The 25,305-nt window shown below is 43.2% G+C and overlaps 1 protein-coding gene across 1 annotated transcript in view; it reads right to left on the reverse strand.

Annotated features, from left to right (window-relative positions):
* Positions 1 to 11,539, reverse strand: part of SH3RF1 (SH3 domain containing ring finger 1) — a 176,935-nt gene extending 165,396 nt beyond the window's left edge. The window contains exons 1-2 of the mRNA XM_066387869.1: positions 11,354 to 11,539; positions 9,354 to 9,839 (exon numbers count right to left, since the gene is read on the reverse strand). Coding sequence (XP_066243966.1) covers positions 9,354 to 9,746 — 393 coding nt within the window. The 5' untranslated portion in view covers positions 9,747 to 9,839; positions 11,354 to 11,539. The remainder of the gene's footprint in view (positions 1 to 9,353; positions 9,840 to 11,353) is intronic.
* Positions 11,540 to 25,305: the final 13,766 nt, after the last annotated feature.

A 25,305-nucleotide genomic window follows, 5' to 3' on the forward strand; every position in this document is an offset into this window, starting at 1 on the left:
AATAAGCTGAACAAAACAAAAATTGAAGGTTTAAAATTTAATTTTATGATACAGGTTAATGTTTAATCTATCCATTTAATGTGTTAAAGAACTTCTTTTATTTTTTGAATTCATTTTTATCTATTGTATTTAAAGGACTCTTGAAGTTCTTTAAAGATCTTTAAAAACTAAGCAGTTATATAATTAGGAATGTAAGAATATTTTTAGCTCTATAGAAAGTGAATCTCCTTATAACAAATCAAAATTTTAACTTTCAAATATTAGTGCTCAAACACACTCCCAGGAACCTTATAGAAATGCCAGGGCTGTTTGCACCCAACACCAATGTTCTTATTCTATGACTACTGTACCATTTGAGGGGGAACTCACATAAATTAAAACTAGCCGTGGAGCACCCTACAGTAAACTTTAATTTCATATCTGGTATAATTATTCATTGCTTAGGATCATTCACCTACACTTTAAAATAATGAAAATTCACTGTTGTTCATTCACTGCTGAATTATAAAGAATGACCATGCAGGGTTTCAAAAGGACTTTTTTTTTCTTACAAAAAAAATACTCTAAGGGATGTATTCTTTCCTTAGGCTAACAGAAAAATGTTTGTATGTGACGGTCCTTGCTTGCCTGCACTATATTTATTGTGGCTCAGAGCTCATTTGCACACCCTCCCACGGCTCTTTTCCAATGTGTCACAATGCAAATAATCTGCTACAGAACTGCCACTGTCACCCTTCTGAAATGGCACCGCCAGTCCTTTCTCGGCTACCCCAACAGAGCCCACTCACACATCTGTCTTTAAATTGGCTGTGTGTACAGCGACCCAAATGTCACCATTCATGAGGCAACTACCCCCCCCCCCCCGACGAGGCACTGCAGGCACACAGCCCGCGAAGGGCTGCAGGGCCACCAGACGAGTGGTTGGGGCTCAGAATTTTACTTCTTAAGGGCCTTACTTTCAGAAATCTCTGAAACTAAAAAAGGGAGGAAGAGGAGGAAGGACATACACACACTTTTTTTTTTTAAGATTTTATTTATTCATTTTAGAGAGGAGAGAGAGAAAGAGAAGGGAGAAGGGAAGGAGCAGGAGCATCAAGTCATGTGCCTTGACCAGGCAAGCCCAGGTTCCGAACCCAAATGGCAACCTCAGCACTCCCGGCTGAGGCTTTGTCCACTGCGCCACCACAGGTCAGGCCATGATAAAAGCGCTGGGAGAGCGAAGGGTCTGAGCTGCACGGCGAGGGAGCCTCACCAGTCGAGCTGTTTCCAAGGGTAGTATTTCTGTGGCAAGCACGCCTCACTGTACTGCGTGTCTGATGTTGCTCTACTCCTGGGGCTCCTCGTGAAGACTCCGCTACAAAGCGGACTGCACAGTCACTTGCCTTTTGACCTTAGAATAAAAAAGGCTTGTCATGTATTGTCTCAGGTTTGCTTAAACCATGTTGAAAGCAATGGCCTGGAGAGGGGCTGGCCCCGAGACAGAGTGCCTGCCTGCCTGCCCAGAGTGGGGAGGGCAGGCCTTCCCTCGGCCGGTGCGGAGCTGAGGAATGGAGGCGTGCAGAGGGGCCAGGGCGCTCTGCGGTGAGGCACAGAGCCCGGGCGACAGGATACGGGTCAGAGGTAGGGACTGAGAGATTGTCCCTACCTTCATGCTTTTTTTCCTTTTTTTTTTTTGGTACCCGTTTTTATTTTTCCTCTTTATGAATCCAGAGACTACTTATAGCTCCAAAAAGAGCAATTTGGGAAAACAACCTGGAAAAGCAATTCAAGGAAGGAAAATGGAACAGCATGAGCCCTGTTGGCCCTCTCCCCCTCTCCTTTCCGCCATTTCTCCCATCTTCCCCCTCTTACCCACTTGGACAACGCAGACCACGGTAGCAAGGCAAGGCAATGCAAGGTGAAGGAAGGCAGGGAAGGGGACAGACTACAGAAGCTCCACATCAGCTGAGGCTGGAACCAGGGGTGAAGGGGCGAGGAGGACTGGGGTGAGGGGCGGGGCCTGCGTGAGGGCGGGGCCTGGGTGAGGGGGCGGAGCCAGGGGTGAGGCAGGACTTTTCCTAAAGCAGCAGCACAGCAGGGACCTATAACAACGCAAAACTAGATTTTCTCTCCTTTTCCTCCCTCGTCCTGCCCAGCCAGCAACATAAAATGATCTCCCCTTCCCTTCCTTTCCTCTCCTTCAGTCACCCAGAGAAATAAGACATGGTTCAGGGACTAGTGACATAAATAGGGGGAAGGGGAACCCCCAGGGGAAGCCAAAGAGAATGGACATTCTTCAGGCTGTCTCTCACAGGTAAGGAACCAAAGTAACTGGGTTCATGTCCCCATCTTGTGTAGCTCTATATCCAAACCTAACATCCATGTTGTGATCTTTCAAATTTCTTTTCAATTATTTTAGTTCTTGTTGCCCTAAATAGAAATGATATATATTCCTTTGTGAGGAAGACCAATAATTTTAAATGATAATTATACTACTAATAATACCTCCATTTACATTGACTTTATCATTTTCAAATTGTTTGCACATCAATTCTTGCATTTATCCAGAAGACAACCTATAAATAGGGAAGGGTTAAGCCTATTTTACAGACTGTGAGGACACACACAAAGGGGTCAAGCATACATCAGCTGTTGAGAGAATGCACAGCTAAGAATCCCTGCAGGGTAGTTCACGCACACATTCATTCGTACGGTCATTCATTCTGTTATAGGTTGAACTATGTCCTCCAAAGAGTTAAGTTCAAGTCTGAACCACCAATATCTATGAATGGACACAGGCACACAGGGCAGAGATTGGAAGAATGCATCCAAAGGCAAAAAAAAAACAAGTATTTTTCCAGGAACCACCAGAAGCTAGGACAGAGCAAGGAAGGATTCTACCCTGAATGCTTCAGACAGGACATGGCTCTGCCCACAATCTTGATCTCAGACTTCCGGCCTTCGGAACTGGTATAGAATAAAGCCCTGTTGTTCTAAGCCACCCAGTTTGTGGTACTTTGGGACAGCAGCCCTAAAAGACGAGCACACATGTGTTCTGCAAGCCTCTCTGGAGTGTGTACATGCGCCGGACACCACAAGGGTTCTGAAGAGTCAAAGATGAACCACACTCAGCAATCCTTGTCCCTCCACTCTCTGCATGGGTTAGGGACTGAAGGTTCTGCATGCTTTTTCCTGTCAAAGAAATGAAGCCACGCTGCTGGCTGATGGCAGTGTTGGAACCAGAGGCCACAAATTCTGACCTCCAAACCACGCTCCTCTTATACGCCAAGCTAAAGATGGGCTGGATTTCTGGCCCGTGGTCACTATAAAGGAACTTTACTTGTCCCCTCTTTATCCGGAATAAATGCAGCAAGGGCAGTGAGGAGAAAAGAACCTCCACTAGTTACAACTAAGAAAAGTTTCCCCTGCTGCAAGTGACATGAGGACAGAAAGGATACTTGTCCCCTAAGTAGACAGTGGTTAAGGAAAGGAAGCATTTGGGATCAGACAGACCTAGGGTGGAATCCTACATCCATCACTTCCTGGCTAGAAGATCTTCTCAAGTTCTTTGGCCTCTTGGCCATCCTTTTCGTGTACATGAAATGAGAATGACAGCACAATGCCTTCTTATAGAACACTGAAGTTAGATATGGGAAGCCCTAAAAGTGATACCATTAACTGGAAAACCTCAAACTGCACAATAGCACACTGTGAGTTCCTATTTCTACTAATTTTTCCCCCCTGGAAAAAAGAACACCAAAGAAAGCCTCTTCACAGTGGAGAATGGAAATATAGGTTAGAGGCCTTGATTTCTCCTTTACATCCTTTTCCATCATAAAATTTCTTACAATGGGCATGCATTACCTTTAATTTTTCAAATACAGAGGAAAATAATATGCAGTCATTTAAAAATAATAAAACATTATAATTCAATGAGCTGTAAACTTACAATATAGGCACTTTTCTGTATATTATACCTCAATAAAGAGGTGGGGTTTTTTTAAATGAGGCAGATGTATATGCTCAGACATGATTAGACTATGAGTTATCGAATATGCAAAGTATGAAGTTCCTTTTACTTACAAAACAAAAACAATCTGCATACACATTGTGAATATATATGAACGAATCTGAAAGGATCTAGATTTTATAACATCAACTTCTATAATGTTGATTTTTTTATAACCAGAATGTTTTTTAAAACTTATTTGATACTTACAGTCTTTAAAATGTTTTAAACAATAATAATACTTAACCCCAGGTTGCTGTGAGATTTACCTGATCATGGTCACATAATACTCTATGACATAGATATAAAAAAATCATTAAATTAAGCATTTATATTTTAATTCCCAGTAAGTGTGTGCATTATAGGCTCCCTCCCCGGTCCCTTCTTCCACCCCCATTCCAAATCCCGGCCTTGGGCCCAACTGGGGATTACAGTAAAGGTCAGGGACGAAGTGGACATGAGGACAGAAGCAGGGGTCGAGGTACGAGAAGTCTTGCTTGGGTCCAGTGTGGATGAAGACAGGCCCCGTCTCCACCTGTGCAGAGACATCATTTCCTTTGACAGAGTTTGCACTGAACCTCCCACACCCGGGGGACATGTCCTTCTGTGTCCCTGCCACACTGACCCACATTTACTCCATCCACCCTCTGACCAGGGGCAACTGGACACAAACCTCCTTTTAGAGACTTACTCCATATCTCATCCCATAGTTTGCTGTTCCACTACATGCTGCCTTATTTGCTGTTTCTTGGGTGTTTTACTTCCCCAAAAATGTAAACTTTTTCAGCAAAAACATGCATGACTGCCACCTCCGTTGTAGGACAAATTATAGCACAGCAGGGAGCCTGAACAAAACTCTGCACAGGTCCCTGGTGCCACTGAGAGCTAGTGTCAGCTTTCCAAGTGCTCCCTGGAGCTGCCGGCTTGCCTTCCCCTCCTCCCTCCTCCGATGCTCGCTGGCTCGCTGTCTTTCCTTTGGGTGATGCCTCCTGCGCACACCAGCAGGGCCAGCAGAGCTCGCTCTCCAGACCAGGTACAGTGGCACTTGTGAGAGGTAACAGGTAGCAGTACTTCTCTTTCCCAGCGTTTCCTTCCCTCTCCTCCAAAACCTTTGTTGAATCTGGGACGTTGCCACAGAAGACATGTACTTCCTCTGCTGTAGAGGCTAAGTCCAAGGTGAAGGTGTCGGCAGGGTTAGGCTCTGCTGGAGGCCTCTTTCCTGGGCTTGTAGGAAAGCCATCCTCTCCACGGTACTCTCACGGTCTTCCTTCTGTGTCTGTCTCCTAACCTCTTCTAAGAGCAGTCATGTTGTGGATTACGGCCCACCCCTATATACTCATTTTCTCTTTACCATCTCTTTAAAGGTGCTAACCCCAAACACAGTCACATGCTGAGGTACCGGATTAGGACTTCAGCTTGTGGATTCTGGGAGAAACAATTCAGCCCATAACAGTCCAGCAATAGAAAGAGAGAAAGATGGGGATGAGGGGATGGGATGAGAAAAGGTGAAGGGATTAGTGAAATTATATATACATAACACAGAGATACAGATAACAGGACAGCAAATCCCAGAGGGAAGGGGGAGGGAGTTAGGGGGAGGGGGGCAAAGCGGGTGTAATGGGGGACATGGGGTGGAGGGTGAGGGTGTTATATACTGAGACACTTGAATCCATGTGAACACAATAAGTTAAAATTAATAAAAATTTTAAAAAGAGAGAGAGAGAAAGGAGATGTGGGTGTGACTATGGAGAGACTGAAGTACACTCGGCAGCTGCAGGAGAGAGCAGTCTCCTGTGTTCCCCCATCTCCAGAACGCCCTTCCTGGCCCCTCTGCCTCTCAGTGCTTGGACACCAAGCTCTGTTTCTGTTCTGAAGCCTTGCTGATCAGCCCAGTCCCAATGACCTGTCTTTCTAATTCCAGATGCAAAGCACATACTAGCTATACCACTCATCCGGCCCTGAACCTCAGGTGGCCTTGTGGTGGCTCTTGATGCACCTGAGGCCTCGTCTTAGGTCACTATCCCTGTCCCTCGCTTAGTCCAAACTCACCTTCCATTGCTTCCTCCTGGGAGCCCTGCCCTGCTGGACGGGACTTCAGGATACTCTTCCCCTCTGCCCTTCTGACTGCCCAGCCCCATTTCAACTAATATCATTTCACCCTTTAGACCTCAGTTCAAATAAATGCCTTTTCTTCAAGGAAGCTTTTGAAGACCACACACACACGCAATTTACCCTCACACTTAACACAGGTCCTTCTCCGATCCTCTCCCCTAGCTCTCTACCATAACACTTACCACGTTTCATTATCTTCCCTGCATGGTTATTGTTATTAATGTCTCTCTCGTAAGATTGACACAGACTCATAAATTCATAAGTAGTATCCGGTTTGTCCATCATTATCTATCCAGCAGCCTGGCACCTATTAAGTGCTCAATAAATATTTGTTAGATAAAAACTAAGTGGTGTGTAAATCAGTGTAAATAATTAGTGGTTGTGGGATCCATTTTTGCTGAATAAACTCACTTGGAGGTAGAGGCAGTATGAAATCATTAAGAAATAATAGCTAAGTAGGTAGATACACGCATGGATATAGATCCTGAACAATGGGACCACACACAGAAAGCAGAAATTTAACTATCCTATCGGGTTGTAATTCTATAGGAATTACTTAAATATGCTTTCCATAACTCATTTTGCATATACATATATATATATAAAATCTATCATCTGCAGGTATTTTTTAGTCCGTTAAACAGATATCTGCAGTCACCCTCTCCCTGTGGCTCACTCCACTGCTTGATTTTGGCTTAAAACCAACAGCCATTCTTTACTCGGGGTAAAGAACTGACAGATTCCCTTGGTGACTCCAGCCCAACACTTTTTCATTTTCTCCTTCATATTAGACAGGAAACACTAAAATTCTGGGAACAAGATGTGTGTCACACATTGGAAATGTTCGTATCTGCTGATAACACTCAATCTACCTCAGCTAAACACATGAGGAAGCCACATGGTCACCATCTAACGGATCATAGAACATAACTAATAAACTGAAGCAACATTCCACATGTTATCACTTTCAGCTTTGCGCAACATGTGGAAACAGGCTCATGCACCGCTTGGCCGTGTCAGAACATCTAAGGGAGGAGGATGCACGTTTGGGATTTATTACGGTCACTCACCTCAGGGAAGTGTCCGAAGGAGTGCGTTACAACCTCCACATGTCCATACCTTGCAGGTTTCTTACTTTTTAAAAGAGTACTTTCTGGGATGTTTTTAACCTTTCACATGCTAGAACTCTTTGGGTAGCCTTGGGTTTTCTTGAATATTTGAAAATAGAAGGTACTAGTAATTGGTAAAGAGAAATTACTTTAGACTAGAAAATAAACTATTGTTTTTATAAGTATTGCAGCATTTGCATCAACTCAGATAATGGAAAAACTTGGCCGTTTCTTCCTCCACTGTCTGTGCCGCCCCCAAAGTAACAGAGTCTATCTCCTGTTTTATAGACATCAACTATTTCATCCAAGTACTAGGACTCAAGCTGGTGCCCTTTTTGGTGAGTAATTTTTTTTCATGCTAGAGAAGAAACGTGAAACAATAAGCCAGGAAAACAATACTAACCTCATTAACATTCACAAAAATTTACCTAAGAAAAGTGAAACTAAATTTTGGGAGCTTAGCTGTTCAGATAATGAACATTACAGCATTACATAGTCAATTTGTTAGAAAGCAAATGTTAAGTTGAATACTTGAGCCCTCTTGTTAAATTCCTTTTTATCAGTAATCAAACCTTCAATGCATTCCTCACATCAGGTAAGGCAACAAACATGTCAACCACTGAGATAGTTCAAGTCATAGCCAGAAGCTACACCTTCTCTGGTCTAATTAACAAGGATACAAAATATCTCCAAAGAAGCAAATCACACCCTTATTAAGCTAAGCAGACCTAGGTCAGAAGTCTCAGAAATGATTAACTTGACTACTGATTCTGCGGTTAAAATATTGACGAGTCCATATTCACTAATCAAGCTACTGGTCAACTCCATACGATAAAAAAATTTGAGAAAAGTGACATAAGCAGATCAAGTTAACAACACGTGGGCTTCAAATCTAGGAAGGAAACCTCCCTAAGCCAAAGTAGTCGCTAACTTTTAAACAAATTTTTTAAAATTAAATATCAATAAAAAAACTCTGAGAGCTAAAACTGTTTTCTAGTGATTAAAAGCTTTATATACTTTACATCTTTACACCATTTTAAAAGATGAGTTGAAAAGGAAGTAAGGGAATGGTTATAAGGCTGTCCCCATTATAGTTGTCTGAGAGTGATATCTATGAATTTAAACTACCTAATGCTGTCCCAATGGGTTGTTCATATATTAAATATAGGCCAGCTTTGAGTGTGTACTACAAATATTTGCAAAAATATATTCTCATCCAGATTAACTGTTCTTTAAAAATATATTTTATCAGTTTGGCCAATTATCAAAATTATTTCTTCCAACACGAATGAAATTGTTTGAATTCTCTTAAGTCTATAACTATTTTTTATTTTTACAAAGGTGAGAAAAGCATGTCTTATTGGAGTGCCATCACCCACAACATAAATACAGATTTATTCAGAATCCTTTACCTTCCAGAAAGTTAAGTTGTGGTAACTGTCCAAATATTTAGCTTCACTTAAAATTATTTCAGCCCAAACCCAAAACCCAAGAAAAATCATTTTGATGGAATGTTTCATTTCCCTCCCTGTAAAATCCAGATTTTACTAGATTCTCTTGCTGTTTTAGTGCAGTCCTAAATGACATTTCGTTGCTATAGCAACGAAACTCTGCTACCTGTGGCCATGATTTGTTAAGAATTCCTCCAACCAGTAAATTCTGTATTGTGCATTCATAAAACCAATAGAATGGCTCTAGGCAGCATAAAAATTAAGGCTTGACTTCCTACTTAAGATTTACCCACACACATATTTATAAAATGTATACATAAATGTACACAATACACACATAATTATAGCTTTCCCAAATCCATGAAATAGGTAAAACCATAACAAATGTCCATTTTAAAGTGGGCACAAAAAAATGCTGTGTTTTGTATTTCACTAAATTGTTACTTGTTTCCCAAAATTTATCTTAAAAGATAATAGAGACTATCTAGATAAAATTTAAGAAGAAAATTTATTATTTATATCTGATCTCATTCCAAAAGGGAAAAAAAATACCCTGGCATAATTTTTTATCTGTTACAGTAAGTATGGCTTCTTTGGCAATAAGCTCATTTAGAAAACAGCCAATTAAAAAAAAAAGAAAAAATATGGTCATTACCACCATCATTAACCAAACTGCTCCTGTAGGCTACTCACCCTCACTGGGGGGCTCCAGGCTTGCACCCGCGGCTGCTGTCCACCCTGGGAGCTCTGCAGATCTTTTGAGCTACAGTTAGCCACAGAGCTGCTCTGAACTCTTAATGCATTTGTGCAGTTCGTCCCACTGCCCCCACCAGGGCCAGGCTTCCAAGGCTTCTGCTTGATACCATCCAGAAGTCTGACCAGCAGGATGTTACTTGGAAGTTCCTCAACACCGGAGCCAACGAGGGTCCTGCACTCGGGACATCGGAGTTCGTTGCGGGAACCAACGATCCCCAGCAAACATCGTTTGCAAAACGTGTGCTGGCAAGGCAAAACCTTTGCAGAAGCATCAAGCCGCTCCAGACACACAGGACACTCCAGAAGATCCAACAAGGCAGATTCATCCATCTTTATCTAGATTACTGAGGAAAAGCTTCAGAAATATTCATAGTTGTGTGCAGTCCTTAAAGTGATTCATGTAACATCCATTTCAGACTTGCTCTGGAGTCACCGGAGAGAAGGAAAAAAAGACAAAAAATTAGTATTGTTATCTGGGGAAAAGGTTCACCGAGGAGCCAAGAACCAAAAGCACACAAAAGTACTTACTTCCTCTGAATAGTGTAGCTTTGCTTTGGAATGTGGTTCCTGAACCCCAAAGTCAACAATTAAAAACAAAATAGGCTTTTTAAAACATTCAAAATTAATCCCTAGCGATATTTAGGAGTTCACGGTTGAGAAACAACTATGAAGTACTATCAGGATTCCTGCAATAAATAGGATTTATGAAATGCAATAAAAACCATAATTTCTTCAGCTCTCAAAGTGATATTAGCTGCCTTAATAAAGTCCTCAACTCATATGAGAGGCTGAACAGAAGCAACTGAAAGTTTCCTCCACCTGAAATTACTTTTAAATCCAAAAAATTGCCAATTTTTAAGACACTTTAGTGTTTAAGAAAAACCATGCCTCATGTGATCACTTGTGGTAAATGATCCCAATATTAAATACATATGTTTCTTCACTGGCCTTAAAAATAGAACTGTTTAATCTTGCCCAACCAAAATGAGCTAGCTGAAGGTTGTGACAATTCTAAAGGACACAACTAAAGATTTACTTGAAAGCAGCTGAAATATAAAAGCACCCTCAGGGCAGTGGTTGACAAACTCTGACACGGCTTTCTGAACGGCCTGTCCTAACCCCATTCAGAAAATCTGGCAAAATTATCACCAAAAGAATGTGACAATGGAATGCTAGGCTGAAAATGGGGCCATTCAGGAAAAAAAGCCTTTAAACCAGGGACTGCGCCGCTCTCCCACCACCACCACCAAAATACATATAAATGCAAATGTCTAGGAGAGAGGGGGGTGAAGAGGTTTTGCTGGGAGCGTTAACAGCTGTTCTTGACAGAGGCGGGGCGGGGGGCGCCCCCGGGCTGCGCCCCTCTCCCACGCCGCGCAGCACAGGTACTCCGGCTCCGCAGGGAGGCGCGGCGGCCGCGCGCCGCAGACACACCCCGGGGCCAGGTGTCGTCGGCACCTGCAGGGGAGGGTGCCGGGCTGGGGCTGCGGCCCGGCCGGTGCCCGAATGGGGATCTATCTCCTTCAACAGTCTCTCATCTCCGCCTCCCTCTGGGTCATGCCGAGCACCAAATCCCCCACCTGTAAGTTTTCGAGGACTTAAAAATAAATTCTCAGCCTTAAGTTGCGAAAGTCAGCCCCAGAAAGTGCCACGGGGACACAGCGACCATCCCGCAGGGAGGAGGCGGGAGTCCCCAGAGAGACGCAGCCAGCGAGGAGCGGGGGGAGCTGGGCTCCGCCGGAGACCGCGGCACCGAGCCCGGGCGGCTTCCTGCCGGGAGACGGAGCGAGGCCGCGGGCTCCGGGCCCACGGGGACCCGAGGGTGGGGGCCGGAGAGCGTGAGCGGCGCGGAGGGCAGGAGAAGGGGACGCTCCGACCCCCGCCGTCCCCGCCGTCCCCGCCGTGAGGCTCTGCCCGCGCCGGTCCCCGCGCCCTACCTCGCGACTCGGCTCCTCTTTGTTCGCGACCCCGCAGCGGTGGCCGCAGCCGATGCCAATGCGGATGCGGACGCGGCCCCGCGGCGCTGGCGGCTCGCAGTGTCTCTGACGCGGCGGCGGCCCCGGAGACTCCTCTCTGCTGCCCCCCTCACGCGCGCACACACGCCGCCGCCTCCCACTTTCCCAGCCGAGGAGGGCGGAGGAAGCCGAGGAGGCGGAGGAGGAGGAGGCAGAGCCGCCGCCGGCGCCCGGGGCGCGAGGGGCCGCCCTGCACCACAGCGCCGCCCCCCGGAGCGGCCGCCGCACCTCCCGGAACCGTCGCGCCCTGCTGCCGGCGCGGAGCTACCTGCGCGCGGCCCGCGGCGGCCCCGGGCGCGAAGGGGCGGGGGCCGAGGGGGCGCTGCGGGAGCCCAGGTCCGGGACGCGGGCACCCCGGGGCGGCGGGGAGGCGGGCTTGGGGACCCGCGCCTGCAAAAGGAAGCCACCGGCGGGGAGGGCGCTGGGATTGGGATCGGCGGCTGAGCAAAGGAGGAAGGGGCCACGGGGCAGGGACCGGCCACCTCGTCCGCCCGCCGGCGGCGGGAAGGGCTGGGTCCCGGGCCAGGGCGGGAGCAGCCCCGGCGGGAACTGAGCTCACTCTGCTTTGCTTCTGCTCACCCAGCGCTGGAGAGACGCTGGGTAGAGTCCGAGCCAAACGCCGTGACCCCTTAGGTTCGAGGGAGGCATGTTGACTCAGTTTGGGGGGATAGTCCCCGGGCAGCTGTCCACCGGCCCGCTTCCGGGGTCGCCGCCTCCCAGCGTTGCTCCCCCATCTGCCCGCATCCAGGCACCCCCTCCCCCGTCTCCCCCGGGACACACACGCGAGCGAGCAGGGAGGATTGCTGACCCAGAAACTCAAAATGGGAAGGGAGAGAGACTGGGAAAACAGTGGTGTGGGTTTAAAACCCAGCCTTGGGAGGCCCTGTTCTACCTGCCCTAAAAGGGGAAAATTCAAAGTCTGATCTCAAGTGAGCTGGCACACGACGCTAACCGAGAGGCGCCTCTTTCATCTGAGCCTGGGAGGCAGCCATCACCATCACTGTAATCTTTGTTTTGGTTGCCCCAGGCACACACCTGTAAACGCAGAAATGCAGTTTTGAAAAACAAGTTGTCCACAGGTTTAGGGTTGCTTTTCAGACTCAGTTCAGAGGGAAAACAAGTTAAAATTTTGTCATGGATCTCAAAGTTGTCATTCTATTTGCATTTACCAAAGACTTAAGAAAAGTTATCCAGATACTTTAACTAGTGTGCAGAACCTAGGCAGAAATAAGAGGAAAAGGTTACAGACAGTATGCAAGAGAGCCCTCCCTGGCCACAACCAGGCGGACAGTTTTAAAGGGAGTCAGATTATTCACTCTCCACACAGGGCCACAACTAAACCATTTGAGACAAATGAGAACCATCTAAGAAAGAAAAAATTGTAACAGCTAACAATTATCAATTATTCATTGTATGCCAGTCACTGTGCTGAACATTTTACATGCATTAATTAAATCCTCATGCAACCCTGTATGTCATTCCTCCTTAACTTTGTTCTAAATAGCTTAAGATGTGAGCGTCATACTGCATGAATACCAGAAATAATAGCCCGCTTCCCCTTCCATTAGAAGTGAGCACTCATGCATTTTGCTAAAACAAGGGAGGAAATGAACAGAATAGAGAATTTTTAGTCCAGTAGTCTACATACAAGTCACTCTGAAAGTGACTAGACCATATACTTGTGCTCTATAATTCTGCAGATAAAGGTGAAGCTGACTAGAAGGTTACAGCCAGCAAACACAAATACTATTATATGCACTTTATAGTTATTAAAAGGGAAGCTCCAGTAGGTTCACTTCATGCCCAGGTGACACAATAAGTAATTTTGTACCAGGACTCAACTTGATGTCTCTGGATTCCAAGTCCAGTTTTCTTTCTACTGTTTCAAGGACCTCTCGTGAGCACATCACCTACCACAAAACTGAGTGCACTGTGTCTCCTCCCAAGGGACAGACTGTACTGTTAATCATGTAATTACTCTAGAGTTCAAGGGACAGTTTTTTGTCTTGTTATTTTTTGTTTATTTGTGGTTAAAGAGAACATTAGCACAGGCCGTGGGTGGTATGGTATAGCTCTCAAAACTCTAAGCAGGAAAAGCATAATCACACCATTATCAAATAATGAAGACAGTGTGTCCAAGATTACAGGGATCAAAGAAGTTTGCACACACATCCATGAATATTATCCTGGACCTGGCTGCAGTTCTTTGAACATCCCCAATGCTAGTTCACGCTATTTTTTAGAACACAACTCTTATTTTAGCTGTAATTACCCCAGCTGTAAAATGAAGTTTTAGGCACATTACTTTAACCTCTTGACCATCTTCCCTTTGTCTAATGCTGAAAAAATAATACCCTTCTGAAGAGCATTGTTGGAGGATTCAACGTGAGACAACATGCGTGTTTTATGTAATCGGTACATCTCTACTAGAAAAGATACATACCATCATTAGCATTATCTGCCAAGAATCACCCAAGCTGAGTTATACTCAGCAAAACCCCTTTTTTTCCCCCAGCATCTTCAAAAAATATGAGACAACACTAATAATTACAAAATCTCGTCAAGAGAATCCTACAGGAGAAGGGACAATTGAGGAGTGAGAAGTGTGTTCATCTTGCCATTTCTGAGAACTGAACATGAAGAAAAGAATCTAAGTGTGATATACTGATGGCCACTGTGATTTTGAGTAGATATGTAAAAATATAAACACACCCTGTACATAATAATGATAGTTTGGATATACACAGTTTTTCTCCTCCTCAGACTTCAAAGTACGTTCATATGTGTTATCTCATTTATCTTCTCAACATCCCTCTGAAGCAGCAAAGACAGATATAATCATCCCCATGTTGCAGATGGGAAAAAATTAGGTATAGAGAAGTTATTACTCTTACTGATGATGTTTAGACACAAATAAGGCTTTTAATTTCCCAGTCAAGAGCACTCTTTGGTAAACTTTGGCATCATATTTATATACGCATATGCATACATGTGTCTGACCACCATTTTCCTTCAAAACTGATTCCTCTTCCAGTTGCCATGATAATGGTCAACAGCAGCACTATTTACCCAGTAGTTTAGATGAGAAACCTAGGGATCTTTGATTTCTCCCTTTTTTCCTCTCTGTCCCACTCTATCAGCAAGACTGCCAGCAGCCCCCAATATACAATATTTCAATTTGTACCCACTTCCCTTTGCTTCATTCATTTTTCTTTAAGCCATCATCACTCTTCGCCTCTTGCCCTCCAACCTGTTTTCTATGCTTCCGCTCTGTCTTCAGCCTTGCCCTGAATGTGGTAACATTCATAGCGAGCTATAAAAAAATGCATAACAGATTATGTCACTCCTTTGCTCAAAACTCATCAATTTCTTCCCATCGCACTTAGAATCAAATGGCTTCCACATCTTACAAGACCTCCTCTCACCTGGACCCTGCACCACAATGCTCTACCACAGCACTTTGTTATCCTTATAATACTTTTTCTCTGTCTAACTTTTATGGACTGGATCTGTCTGCTTCACTATGATATCCTTGACAACCAACCAATCCATAGTGGGCACCAGAGAGTAATGATCAAATAAGGAATAATCAAGTATAGAATATTTATTGCATCCTAAAGCTACATCTATACTTAGTACTTCACTGTCCTGCAGACAAGAAATCAAGCAGATAATGTTCCAAATTCTGTTGAGTCTTATAACCTATGAATCAGTACATCTTTATGGAGAAGATGAGGATACATGACTCTTCCTCTTATGTTTCACAGTTAATATGAAAAAAACAACAACAGCTAAATGCCATTTATGCAACACAGAATATAGAGGCAATGCCAGTTTGTCTTCATGCTAGGTCTAGTTCATGGTGTCACCATGTACTTAGGTCCTAAGCAAGCAAGCAAATGCAGTTATTTTCAACTCCTCCTTCTCCCTCTGCTTGCTCTCCTGCCTCCCACCCAGATAGATAGGTGATCCAGAGATCATCAGGAGTGCTTCTTAAACCTGCCCTTTCCTCCCAATCCTTAGTTCAGGCCTGTTTGTCTCCTGCCTGGACAGTAACCACTTTCCCTGCTTCTGGTCTCTCTAGGTTCTCAATTCTGCAGAGAACTTTGGAGTCTAAGGCTCCATCTTCTGACTGGGTTACCTCTGGGCCATTTCTGGTTTTCTGTATCTGAGTCTCCCTGGTCAAAGGGGCATGTACTACTGCCTACCTCAGGATGTTTGTGGCAATTTTACATAAGGTAATAAAAACAATATTTGGAACCATGCCCAAGACATGGTAAGTGCTTAATAAATGATAGTTAATATTTTTTATTGGAATCTAGAGTCAATTCTAGATCATTGGGCTTGAAGCCCAATGTTTAACTGAATGACTTTGCAAATTAATTTTCTAAGTTTCAGCTTCCTTACCTACACAAATGGATAACTTCTCCACTTTAAAAGCCTGTTGTAAAAAACTAGTGATAAAACTCATTGAAAACCTAGCACAGTGCCTTTCTGGCACATAGTAGGAACTCAATTAAACATTTGTTTCCTTCCTCCTTTTCTATGTATCTGTCTGCATCTATTTCCATATATTTATTGTATTGGATTATTCTAAGGTTCTTTCCAGCATTAAAAGTTTGTCTCACCTGACCAGGCACAGTGGATAGAGCGTTGATCTGGAATGCAGAAGACCCAGGTTCAAAACCCTGAGGTTGCCGTCTTGAGCGTGGACCCATCAGCTTGAGCACCGGGTCCCAGCTTAAGTGTGGGATCATAGATGTGACCCCATGGTCACTGGCTTGAAGCCCAAAGTTGCTGGCTTGAACCCAAGGTTGCTGGCTTGAGCAAGGGGTCATGGACTCAGCTGCAGTCCCCCAATCAAGGCATGTATGAAAAAGCAGTCAATGAACAATTAAAGTGCCACACCTACAGGTTGATCCTTCTCATTTCTCTCCCATCCTGTCTGTCTGTTTGTCTGTCTCTCCCCTTCGCTAAAAAAATAAAAGAAAAGGTTATCTCCATCTTAATTGCACAGAGGACACCCAAGGACAATGGAATCCCTTGTAAAATGCCAAGTGCCTTGGGATGCCCTAGTTGTCAGTAAACTGGGCGCCTAGCAGTTAGAATCAGGCAGACCCAAAGAAACTATTTTGGTCTGCAGTAGTGGGAAGGTGGTGTAAACTCCACCGTCTGGCAAAGAAAATCTGAGCAGATGGCATATTTATAGGCATTCCCCCAGGATTTCAGTTCAGTTGGATGGATGCTAGGAGATGAGTAGGAGGTAACGGAACTGCATCCTCCTCCAGCCTTCTTGGAATAGATCTGAGTATTTGAGGAGCTATTTAACTGTGGAATACCTGGGGAGAGCTGCTTCACCATAATATCCTTGACAACCAACCAATCCATAGTGGGCACCAGAGAGTAATGCTCAAATAAGGAATAATCAAGTATAGAATATTTATTGCATCCTAAAGCTACATCTATACTTAGTGCTTCACTGTCCTGCAGACAGGAAATCAAGCAGATAATGTTCCAAATTCTGTTGAGTCCTATAACTTATGAATCAGTACATCTTTATGGAGAAAATGAGGATACATGACTCTTCCTCTTATGTTTCACAGTTAATATGAAAAAAACAGCTAAATGCCATTTATGCAACACAGAATATAGAGGCAATGCCTATATATTGACCCTAAACCCAACTCTTCCTTCAGGGAGTGACTCTTGAGGGTTTATGCCAGGGGTAGTCAACCTATTTATACCTACCACCCACTTGTGTATCTCTGTTAGTAGTAAAACTTTCTAACCGCCCACTGGTTCCACAATAATGGTGATTTATAAAGCAGGGAAGTAACTTTACTTTATAAAATTTATAAAGCAGAGTTACAGCAAGTTAAAGCATATAATAATAATTACTTACCAAGTACTTTGTGTTGGATTTTCGCTAAGTTTGGCAGAATAAATCTTTATAAAACAACTTACTATAGTTAAATCTATATTTTTATTCATACTTTGGTTGCTCTGCTACCACCCACCATGAAAACTGGAATGCTCACTAGTGGGCGGTAGGGACCAGGTTGACTACCATTGGTTTATGCAGTCAGAACCACTTGGAAAGCTCCTTAAAAATGCAGACACTCTAGGCCCTACCTAGTTGGCCCAGTGGATAGAGTGTCGGTCCAGAGTTCAGACATCTAAGGTTTGATACCTGATCACGGCACACATGAAAAGCAACCATCTGCTCCTCTTCCCCTTCCTCCTTCTCTTTCTCTTTCTCTCTTGCAGCCAGTGGCTCGGTTGGTCTGAGAGTCAGCCTCAGGAGCTGAGGATAGCTCATTTGATTAGAGCATCGGCCCCAGACATTGTTGCCAGGTGGATCCCACTGGGGGCCCATGCGGGAGTCTGTCTCTCTATCTCCCCTCTTCTCTCTTAAAAAAAAAAGAAATGAAATAAAGACACTCTAGTATCCTCCCTAAAGAATCTTACTTAGTAGGTCTAGCACAGTTCAAGAATCAGGTGATTTCAATATAAGTGACGCGGGGACTACAAATTGAGAAACGCTAACCTAGAGTCACCCAGCGGCACATTCACAGAGGGGGTACCCCAGGCACTGACCAGGGAAGCTAATCTGTAAAGACTCTCTAGGGCTTTGGTTTTGCTGACAAGGTTGTGGGAGGTTGGAGCGGGGGACAACAGGAAAGCCATTGAGTGTTGCCACCCCCATTCATTACAGTCTGCCCCCACTTCACTGCCCGCTCCACCATGCAGTTCTCAGCTTCTCCTTTTAATAAATGCTGGACAGATATTTTTAAAATACCAGTTTAAAAGGGAGCTAAGATATTACCCCATCCAGAGAAACACACTTGGCTGGCCCCAAGCTACCCATAATTGAACGAGTGTCACCCACATCAAGCCTTAAAAGGTTAGTACTATTAAACTTCAATGAAAACATTCCTAAAAACTAGGTGCCCCTAGTACATTTCTGACCCAAGTTTAAAGGTAAATTTAATCTGAAAGTGTAATAGGATTTCTTCCTTTCTATTAAAAATACCTTCTCTTTCTCTCAAATTCTATTATCATTTTAAAAGTTTAAACCTAGAAGTGATCTTTTTGCTTCTAAGCAAATTTTACCTAGCCCAAACTGTTAGAGAGTAGATAAATATCCATCACTTTATCTAACCATCTTCAGGAAATGAAATTCCATAATCTTTCTTGGCAACCCACCTTTATATATTAAAGATTGTTTATCAATTTTCAGACTTCTTTTTTTCTGATTAAATTAAAAATAAAGGTTGACTTTTCTTATGCAGTTAACTAGGCCAGCTTAAACACACACACACACACACACACTCTCTCTCTCTCTCTCTCTCTCTCTCACACACACACACACACACACACACATACACAGACAACATGTGATGAATTCACTGGAGGCTCATACTATATAATCCATGTTTCTTTTGTCATTATTACAGTCAGCAAAAGATATGGGCCTTTCTCAATTTATTGGCCCTAACTCACAGACAAGCCTCTAGTCTATGATTTCATAATGATTAGAAATGATTCCATCATAACATTTTTGTTTGTCTATAGCTTTACGCTTTGCCTTCTCTCTTTCTTGCTCCTAAATAATGTGTGTGTTTATTCATCTTTTTAAAAGCATAATTATCATGACACCAGATACTGATCACGCTGTACTTCAAATTTGTTTTTCTGAAAACTCTCCTGAATTCAGTAAGGAGCTTTCTTCCTTTCACTGAAATCAGTTTCTTTACTATTTTTCTGCCCCTTATAACTTCAACTTATTCCACCAAAATTTTCACCCTAATCTTCACATTGTTCTTACAGAATCTCTGTCCCCATAGTTTCTCTCTTTTTTAATTTATTGGGGTGACATTGGTTAATAAATCTGTATAGGTTTCAAGTGTACAGTTCTATAATACATCATCTGTATATTGTATTGTGTGAGTCCTCATAGCCTTTTGAACATGCTTTTGTGTGTGTGTGTGCAATGTGTGAATCAGGCAAGCATGTAAATTTTATCATTTTTAGAGTAACAAGCACAATTTTATAAAATTAAATTTCTATCATAGTTTTATGTTTTACAAATTGAAGAGAATACCAAATAAATTTTTCATAAAGCATTCCCTATGTAAATGACATAATATATAATAAAAATACTGAATAACTCATCAAAAATGTATTAATGGTTGATGTTAATGAATTAGACCTAAGCATAGCAATACAGAAAATGGATTTTAGCCATCTCACTCAGAATAATCTCTTTTCTCTGTAATTCAAATGAGTGTCTACAAAGGATTTTTTTTTAATACGAAACTGATTACATGGTATCAGTCCAGTTGACATTCTTTCTCTTTGACAAGATTGTGGGACACTGAAGATTAAGACAATTTCCTTGTTTTCCATGATGCTTTTATGCAAAAATGATAATTTGCATAATTTCTTTTCTGTCTCAATTGAATTTCTGAAGCTATTTTTCAAGCAAACTTCCACATGTCTCCAGTGTACACCATCTGTCTCATCTCTCTGTCTCTCTCTCATTTTTTAAGTATTACAATTATCTTGTAACAGGAGCTGTCAAATCTTTATTCCCCCAAGGATTCTTTCTTTTGATAAATGAAAAGAAACTGTATATATTGTCATGTGTAGTTGTATGAATGTGACGGGGGTTAAGGAAAGGTTAGATGTTCAAAGTTGCTATGGCTAAGTTGATGTATTGGAGGAAATGGGATCAGGTAAGCTGGCTAGCATTCTTAAATCAGATTCTTTACTCCAGGAAAATGAAGGAATGTTTAGTCAAAAGGTCCTGAGGTCTTAAATCGAAGAATTCGCAAATCACCTCTCTAAGAGTTCTGTGCCCCATACGACAAACATTAGAGAAAATATGGCAAAAAGAGAGTGACCTTCCTCACAGGCTGCAAGTTGCTAATGAGGTCTACTGGCATTTGCCAGTGGTTGATGCTTTTACTAAGGAATCAACTTTTCTGTTTACATAGTAAGGATATACTCAGCAGGAACTTCCAGGAAATCACATGGATTACCAAGAAAAAGTCCATACTGAAGTATTATTTAGAGAAAAAAAAATCCTGCCAAAACATTTAAAAGGCTTTTAAAAAAAGAAGTTCACAAGGAAATGTAATAGAGTTTATGTAGTACTCAGAATTTACAACCAATATATTTTATAGTATTTCATAAAAATTTTATTTGCAACTCAATTCCAATCAACTTGTAGAGTTCTAATTGCCGAAATCTAGTAAGAAGCTACAACATACAGTTAAAACTTCACTATCCAGAATCCCTGAAGCCCGGGTTATTCTGGAAAGTCAACTTCTCCAGAAAATACGTGAGATGTAGCATAAGTTTCCTTGATTTTTGAAAGACACAACACATTAACATTTATAGGTGACTCCAGGTCATCGTTATAAATATTAATGATTGTACAAACAGAGTACTTAAGACAGGGCAGTCAGACAGACTTGAGTTTGAGTCCTAGCTCTGGGAATTTTCACTTTCTGTGACCTGAATGTTATTTAACCTATATCAGAATTACCTAGTTTCATCAGCTCAAACAGAGATAATGGTTCCTGCCTCATGGGTTGTTGTGGAGCTTAAAAGAGATAATACATTTTAAAAGAGAGTGCTTAATAGAGTAACATGATGCTTCGGAAAAACTCGGCAAAGCTTAAACAGTCTTACTATTAATATTGGTGTTAGCATTAGTATTGATGTGATAATTTCACATGGAGGAATTTAGGAGGATTTTTCTCTTAATAACACCAGCATTTTACATTTTTAATCTTTTGTTTACTGTTTTAATGTTTATTATCTTTCTTTGTTTTTGTCTTACCTTTCTGTTGGCACCGGTAGCCACAAGAACCTTTTAACGCTGAGGGTTTGGAACCGCCTTACAGGAGGAAGAGCAGACGAGGGCCCAACCCAGCTCCACTGCTTTGTCAACGCTTCCACCTGTGAGATAAACTCCAGACCCATCTTCCACTTATGGGATTCTTACTGTAAGAACTTGACCCTGAGTCCTTTCACATTCTTGGCCTGCAGAATCCTCTGATGTTTGACTCTCCTGTTTGGAATCTTCCTCTCCTACTCACCACCTCCTCATCCACTTTTGGTAAGTAGTCTTCACCCGTGGGCTTTGTCATAAATTTTTCTTGGACCTTGCTATCAACATTTTTTTCTGAGCATGTTAGTCACTTGTCCTACTTCCAGATCTTGGTTTTCTCTGATCCCAGCCTCCTCAGTTGGGGCTTGGCCATAGATCTACAGATTATTACTTCTCACTATTTTCACAGTAGCAGTCTTAATTAATTTAGCCAAACTGCTACCATCTCAGTAATCATTTTAGCCAGACTGTAAGAACTGTGTGTACAGCAATAGAAATTTGTCAAAGTGGCACAATGAATCCGAGTTGATCATCATCTCCCTCTTATGTGTATCCACCCTTCTGTAACCATATATAAAATATATGTACATATATTAGAGAATAGACTTTGTTTAAAAACTATGATTATATTTTATATATTTCTTTGTATCTTGCTTTTTTTTCCTCTTAAAAATATACTCTGGTATAAAATTAACTTATAATAGCCACATAGACTTCCATGGAATGTTTGTATCATAATCATTTTTCTATTAGTAGTCATTCACTATTTTGGTTTTTGCTACTGAAAACAAAGCTGCAATAACATCCAGGTGGCACATACTTAGGACTTGGTGTGGTCGAGTGTGACACCGTGACTAAGACGGTGTCTTCCAGTCTTCTCACTGCAAAGTTACTGTGTCTCCCATGTATAAGACGCTCCCATGTATAAGGTGCACCTTAATTTGGGGGCCCAAAATTTTTTTAAAAATGTATTACATAAAGTTATTGAATTCAAGTTTTATTCATTATAAAATTCATACAACTCCTCATCACTGTCAAAACTCCCATCCATTAGCTTGTCCTCATCTGTGTCTGATGATGAATCACCGTTTTCAACAATGAGCGCAAAAACAAGCGCAAAAAAGCAAGAAATGCTACCTAAGCTTGAGCGCCGGCTCATCTGGTTTGAGCAAAGCTCACCAGCTTGAGCCCAAGGTCGCTGGCTTGAGCAAGGGGTCACTCAGTCTGCTGTGGCCCCCTGGTCAAGGCACATATGAGAAAGCAATCAATGAACAACTAAGGAGCTGCAGTGAAGAACTGATGCTTCTCATCTCTCTACCTTCTGGTCTGTCTGTCCCTATCTGTCTCTGTCACCAAAAAATAAATAAATAAATAAATAAATAAATAAATAAATAAATAAATAAATAAAAAGCTGGAAATGCAAGTAAAAAAAAATCTGCAACTACTGTATAAACGCACCCAGTTTTCAGACACCAAATTTTTCCAAAACATATGTGTCTTATACCTGGGGAAATACAGTTTGTCTTCTCTCTGTGTAGTATTTACTCAGGGCATATTTTGAGACTAAGTAAATATTCTCTTATCAAACTTTCAATTTATTCATGTATTTATATTTTTTTCATGGTCTTCAATTTCATTCAAAGGGTTATAGGGATTTCTGTCATACTTTGGTGCTCAATGTGTTCCAGATTTCTGGACGTTCCTTCACAATGGCTTTTGTATTGTTTTGCTATGACCCGAAACTCTTTGCACATCTCCTTGCTTTGAGGCACGATACAGAGTTCTAGGTTCCTTTCGGAACCACCCTGCCCCAACCCTGGAATCTCATTTCTCCAAGGAGCCCTGGCTTCTATTAGTGGAGAACGGTTTTCAGAAACCAGTGTCCTGGTTCTACTGTGCTCATTGCTTTAGGAGTGTTTCCACCTCAGGGCATCTCAGTGGACTGTAAGGAAAATGTGCGCGCGCGCACACACACACACACACACACACACACACTGGCATCCATATTCACTTCTACATTTATAGACATCAGAATCCTTGAGCCCCAGAGACTTCTAATTCCGATCGCTATCACAGAGCTGGTTCTCTTTCCCCCTTTCCACAGCTACAACTCCCTTCCCGAGTCTCCTTGCACCCAGTGCATGTACTTCTTCGATCAGCCCTTCTGTACGCACCCCATTTCCCATGCCCTGTGCTGCCCCTTCCTCCTTGAAGAAACCCTCTCACTCCACCTGTGCTCTGCCAGTCTGCTCCCCACACAGGGTCCCCCCACAAGGACACCCTCCCTACCTCCCGTCCAAGCCAACCCCCTAGGAGGGCCACTTCGTCACCCTAAATGTTCTCTGGGAGCCTGCCCCATGCTGTCCTCCTGTGCAGACACCCTCCTCACCTTGCCTGGGCCCTGACGTCCTCCCAGTGTGAGCACCCCCTTTCTGACAACTGACACCTGGCCACCCCTCCAGAGGAACACCTTCTTTACCTTCCTCGAGGCTGACATCTCCTTCTGGGCTGCCCCTACACAGCAGCCCTCCTCACCCCATCAGTCCTCTGACACCCTGCCCCAGGCTGCGGCTCTGTAGGGACAGCTGCATTATCCTTCCGCCCAAGCTCTGTCACCTGGTGCTGGGACACCCCTCCCCCATACCCCCCTCACACCCTCAGGTGAGGGCAGCTCATCCCAGGTCACTATTCAGCTCACCATGGAAATCTACCTCCGTTTCCCCTAATGGTTTTAGGACTAAATTGTTCAGGTAGGGGAGGGAAGGGAAGGGAAGGGGAAAGGCATAGAAGGGAAAAGATGGGAGTGAAGGAAAGGGAAGAGAAAGGAAGGAGAAAGTGAAATAAGAAAAGGGAAGAGAAAGAAGAGAGCTCTTTATGATGTTTTTCTGTTCTCAAACATGTCAGGCTTTTTATTTATAACTTCTAATTTTTCTTCTGTTTTATTTGAAAGATATCCTGAAATCCTAGGTTATAGTCCTTTAATTGTCATTCTTGTTTTTACATTTAAATCTTTAATCATCTAGAATTCATTTTACTGTTGTTGTTGTTGTGATGGCATGAGATTCACTATTGAATTCCAGATGGATGACCAGTTGTACAGCATCACTCACCTCAACACACTCCTCCCGCTGACAAAAGAGAAAACTAGAAATTCAACGGCAAGATTGAAGGTAATCGGCCAGGCGGAAGTTGCCAAGCTGGACGGGCATGCCGAGGAGTGCTCTTGTCTCCCTCACCTCCCACGGCAAGCCAAGTGAAGCGCGTTTTAAGATCTGTACTTGTAGGAGGGACGTTTGATCGGAAAGGAGGCTGGCATGCCTCTGGCTATGGGGCCAGGGCAAAGCACAGCAGAAGCTTCAGTAGCAGAGGCTGACTTGTGTCTCCTGAAATTGGAGGGTCACTTCATAGCACTAGAGCTTGTCTCTGTCCTTGAAGAGTCGAAGATGCAAGTGGACTGAGCACTCTCTACAACCGGGGGTGGGGGAGGGCTACAATGTAAGTAGGTGGATTTCTGCCCTCTGACAGCAAAAGGATGCTTACATTATTTTCACAGTATCATTAGGTAGCAGGGCTTGGATCACCTTGAAATGATTTCTAGAAAGAGGGCTACTGATATGAATTCCAACCTAAACAATGCCCCCGTGGCCCTGGCCATTTGGCTCAGTGGTAATAGTGTTGAGCTTGCATGTGGAAGTCCTGAGTTCAATTCCCATCTGCTTCTCCCCCACTTCTCCTTTCTCTCTCTGTTCCCCTCCCATAGCCATGGCTTGATTGATTTGAGCATGTTGGCCCCGGGTACTGAGGATGGCTCTGTGGAGCCTCCACCTCAGGTGCTAAAAATAACTCAGTTGTGAGTACTGGCCCCATATGAGCAGAGCATTGGCCCCACATGGGGTTGCTGGGTGGATCCGGTCAGGGCACATGGTGGGAGTCTGTCTTTGTATCTCCCCTCCTCTCACTTAAAAACAAAACA

The sequence above is a fragment of the Saccopteryx leptura genome, chromosome 1 (genome assembly GCF_036850995.1).
Source record: "Saccopteryx leptura isolate mSacLep1 chromosome 1, mSacLep1_pri_phased_curated, whole genome shotgun sequence".
Taxonomy (NCBI): Eukaryota; Metazoa; Chordata; class Mammalia; order Chiroptera; family Emballonuridae; genus Saccopteryx; species Saccopteryx leptura.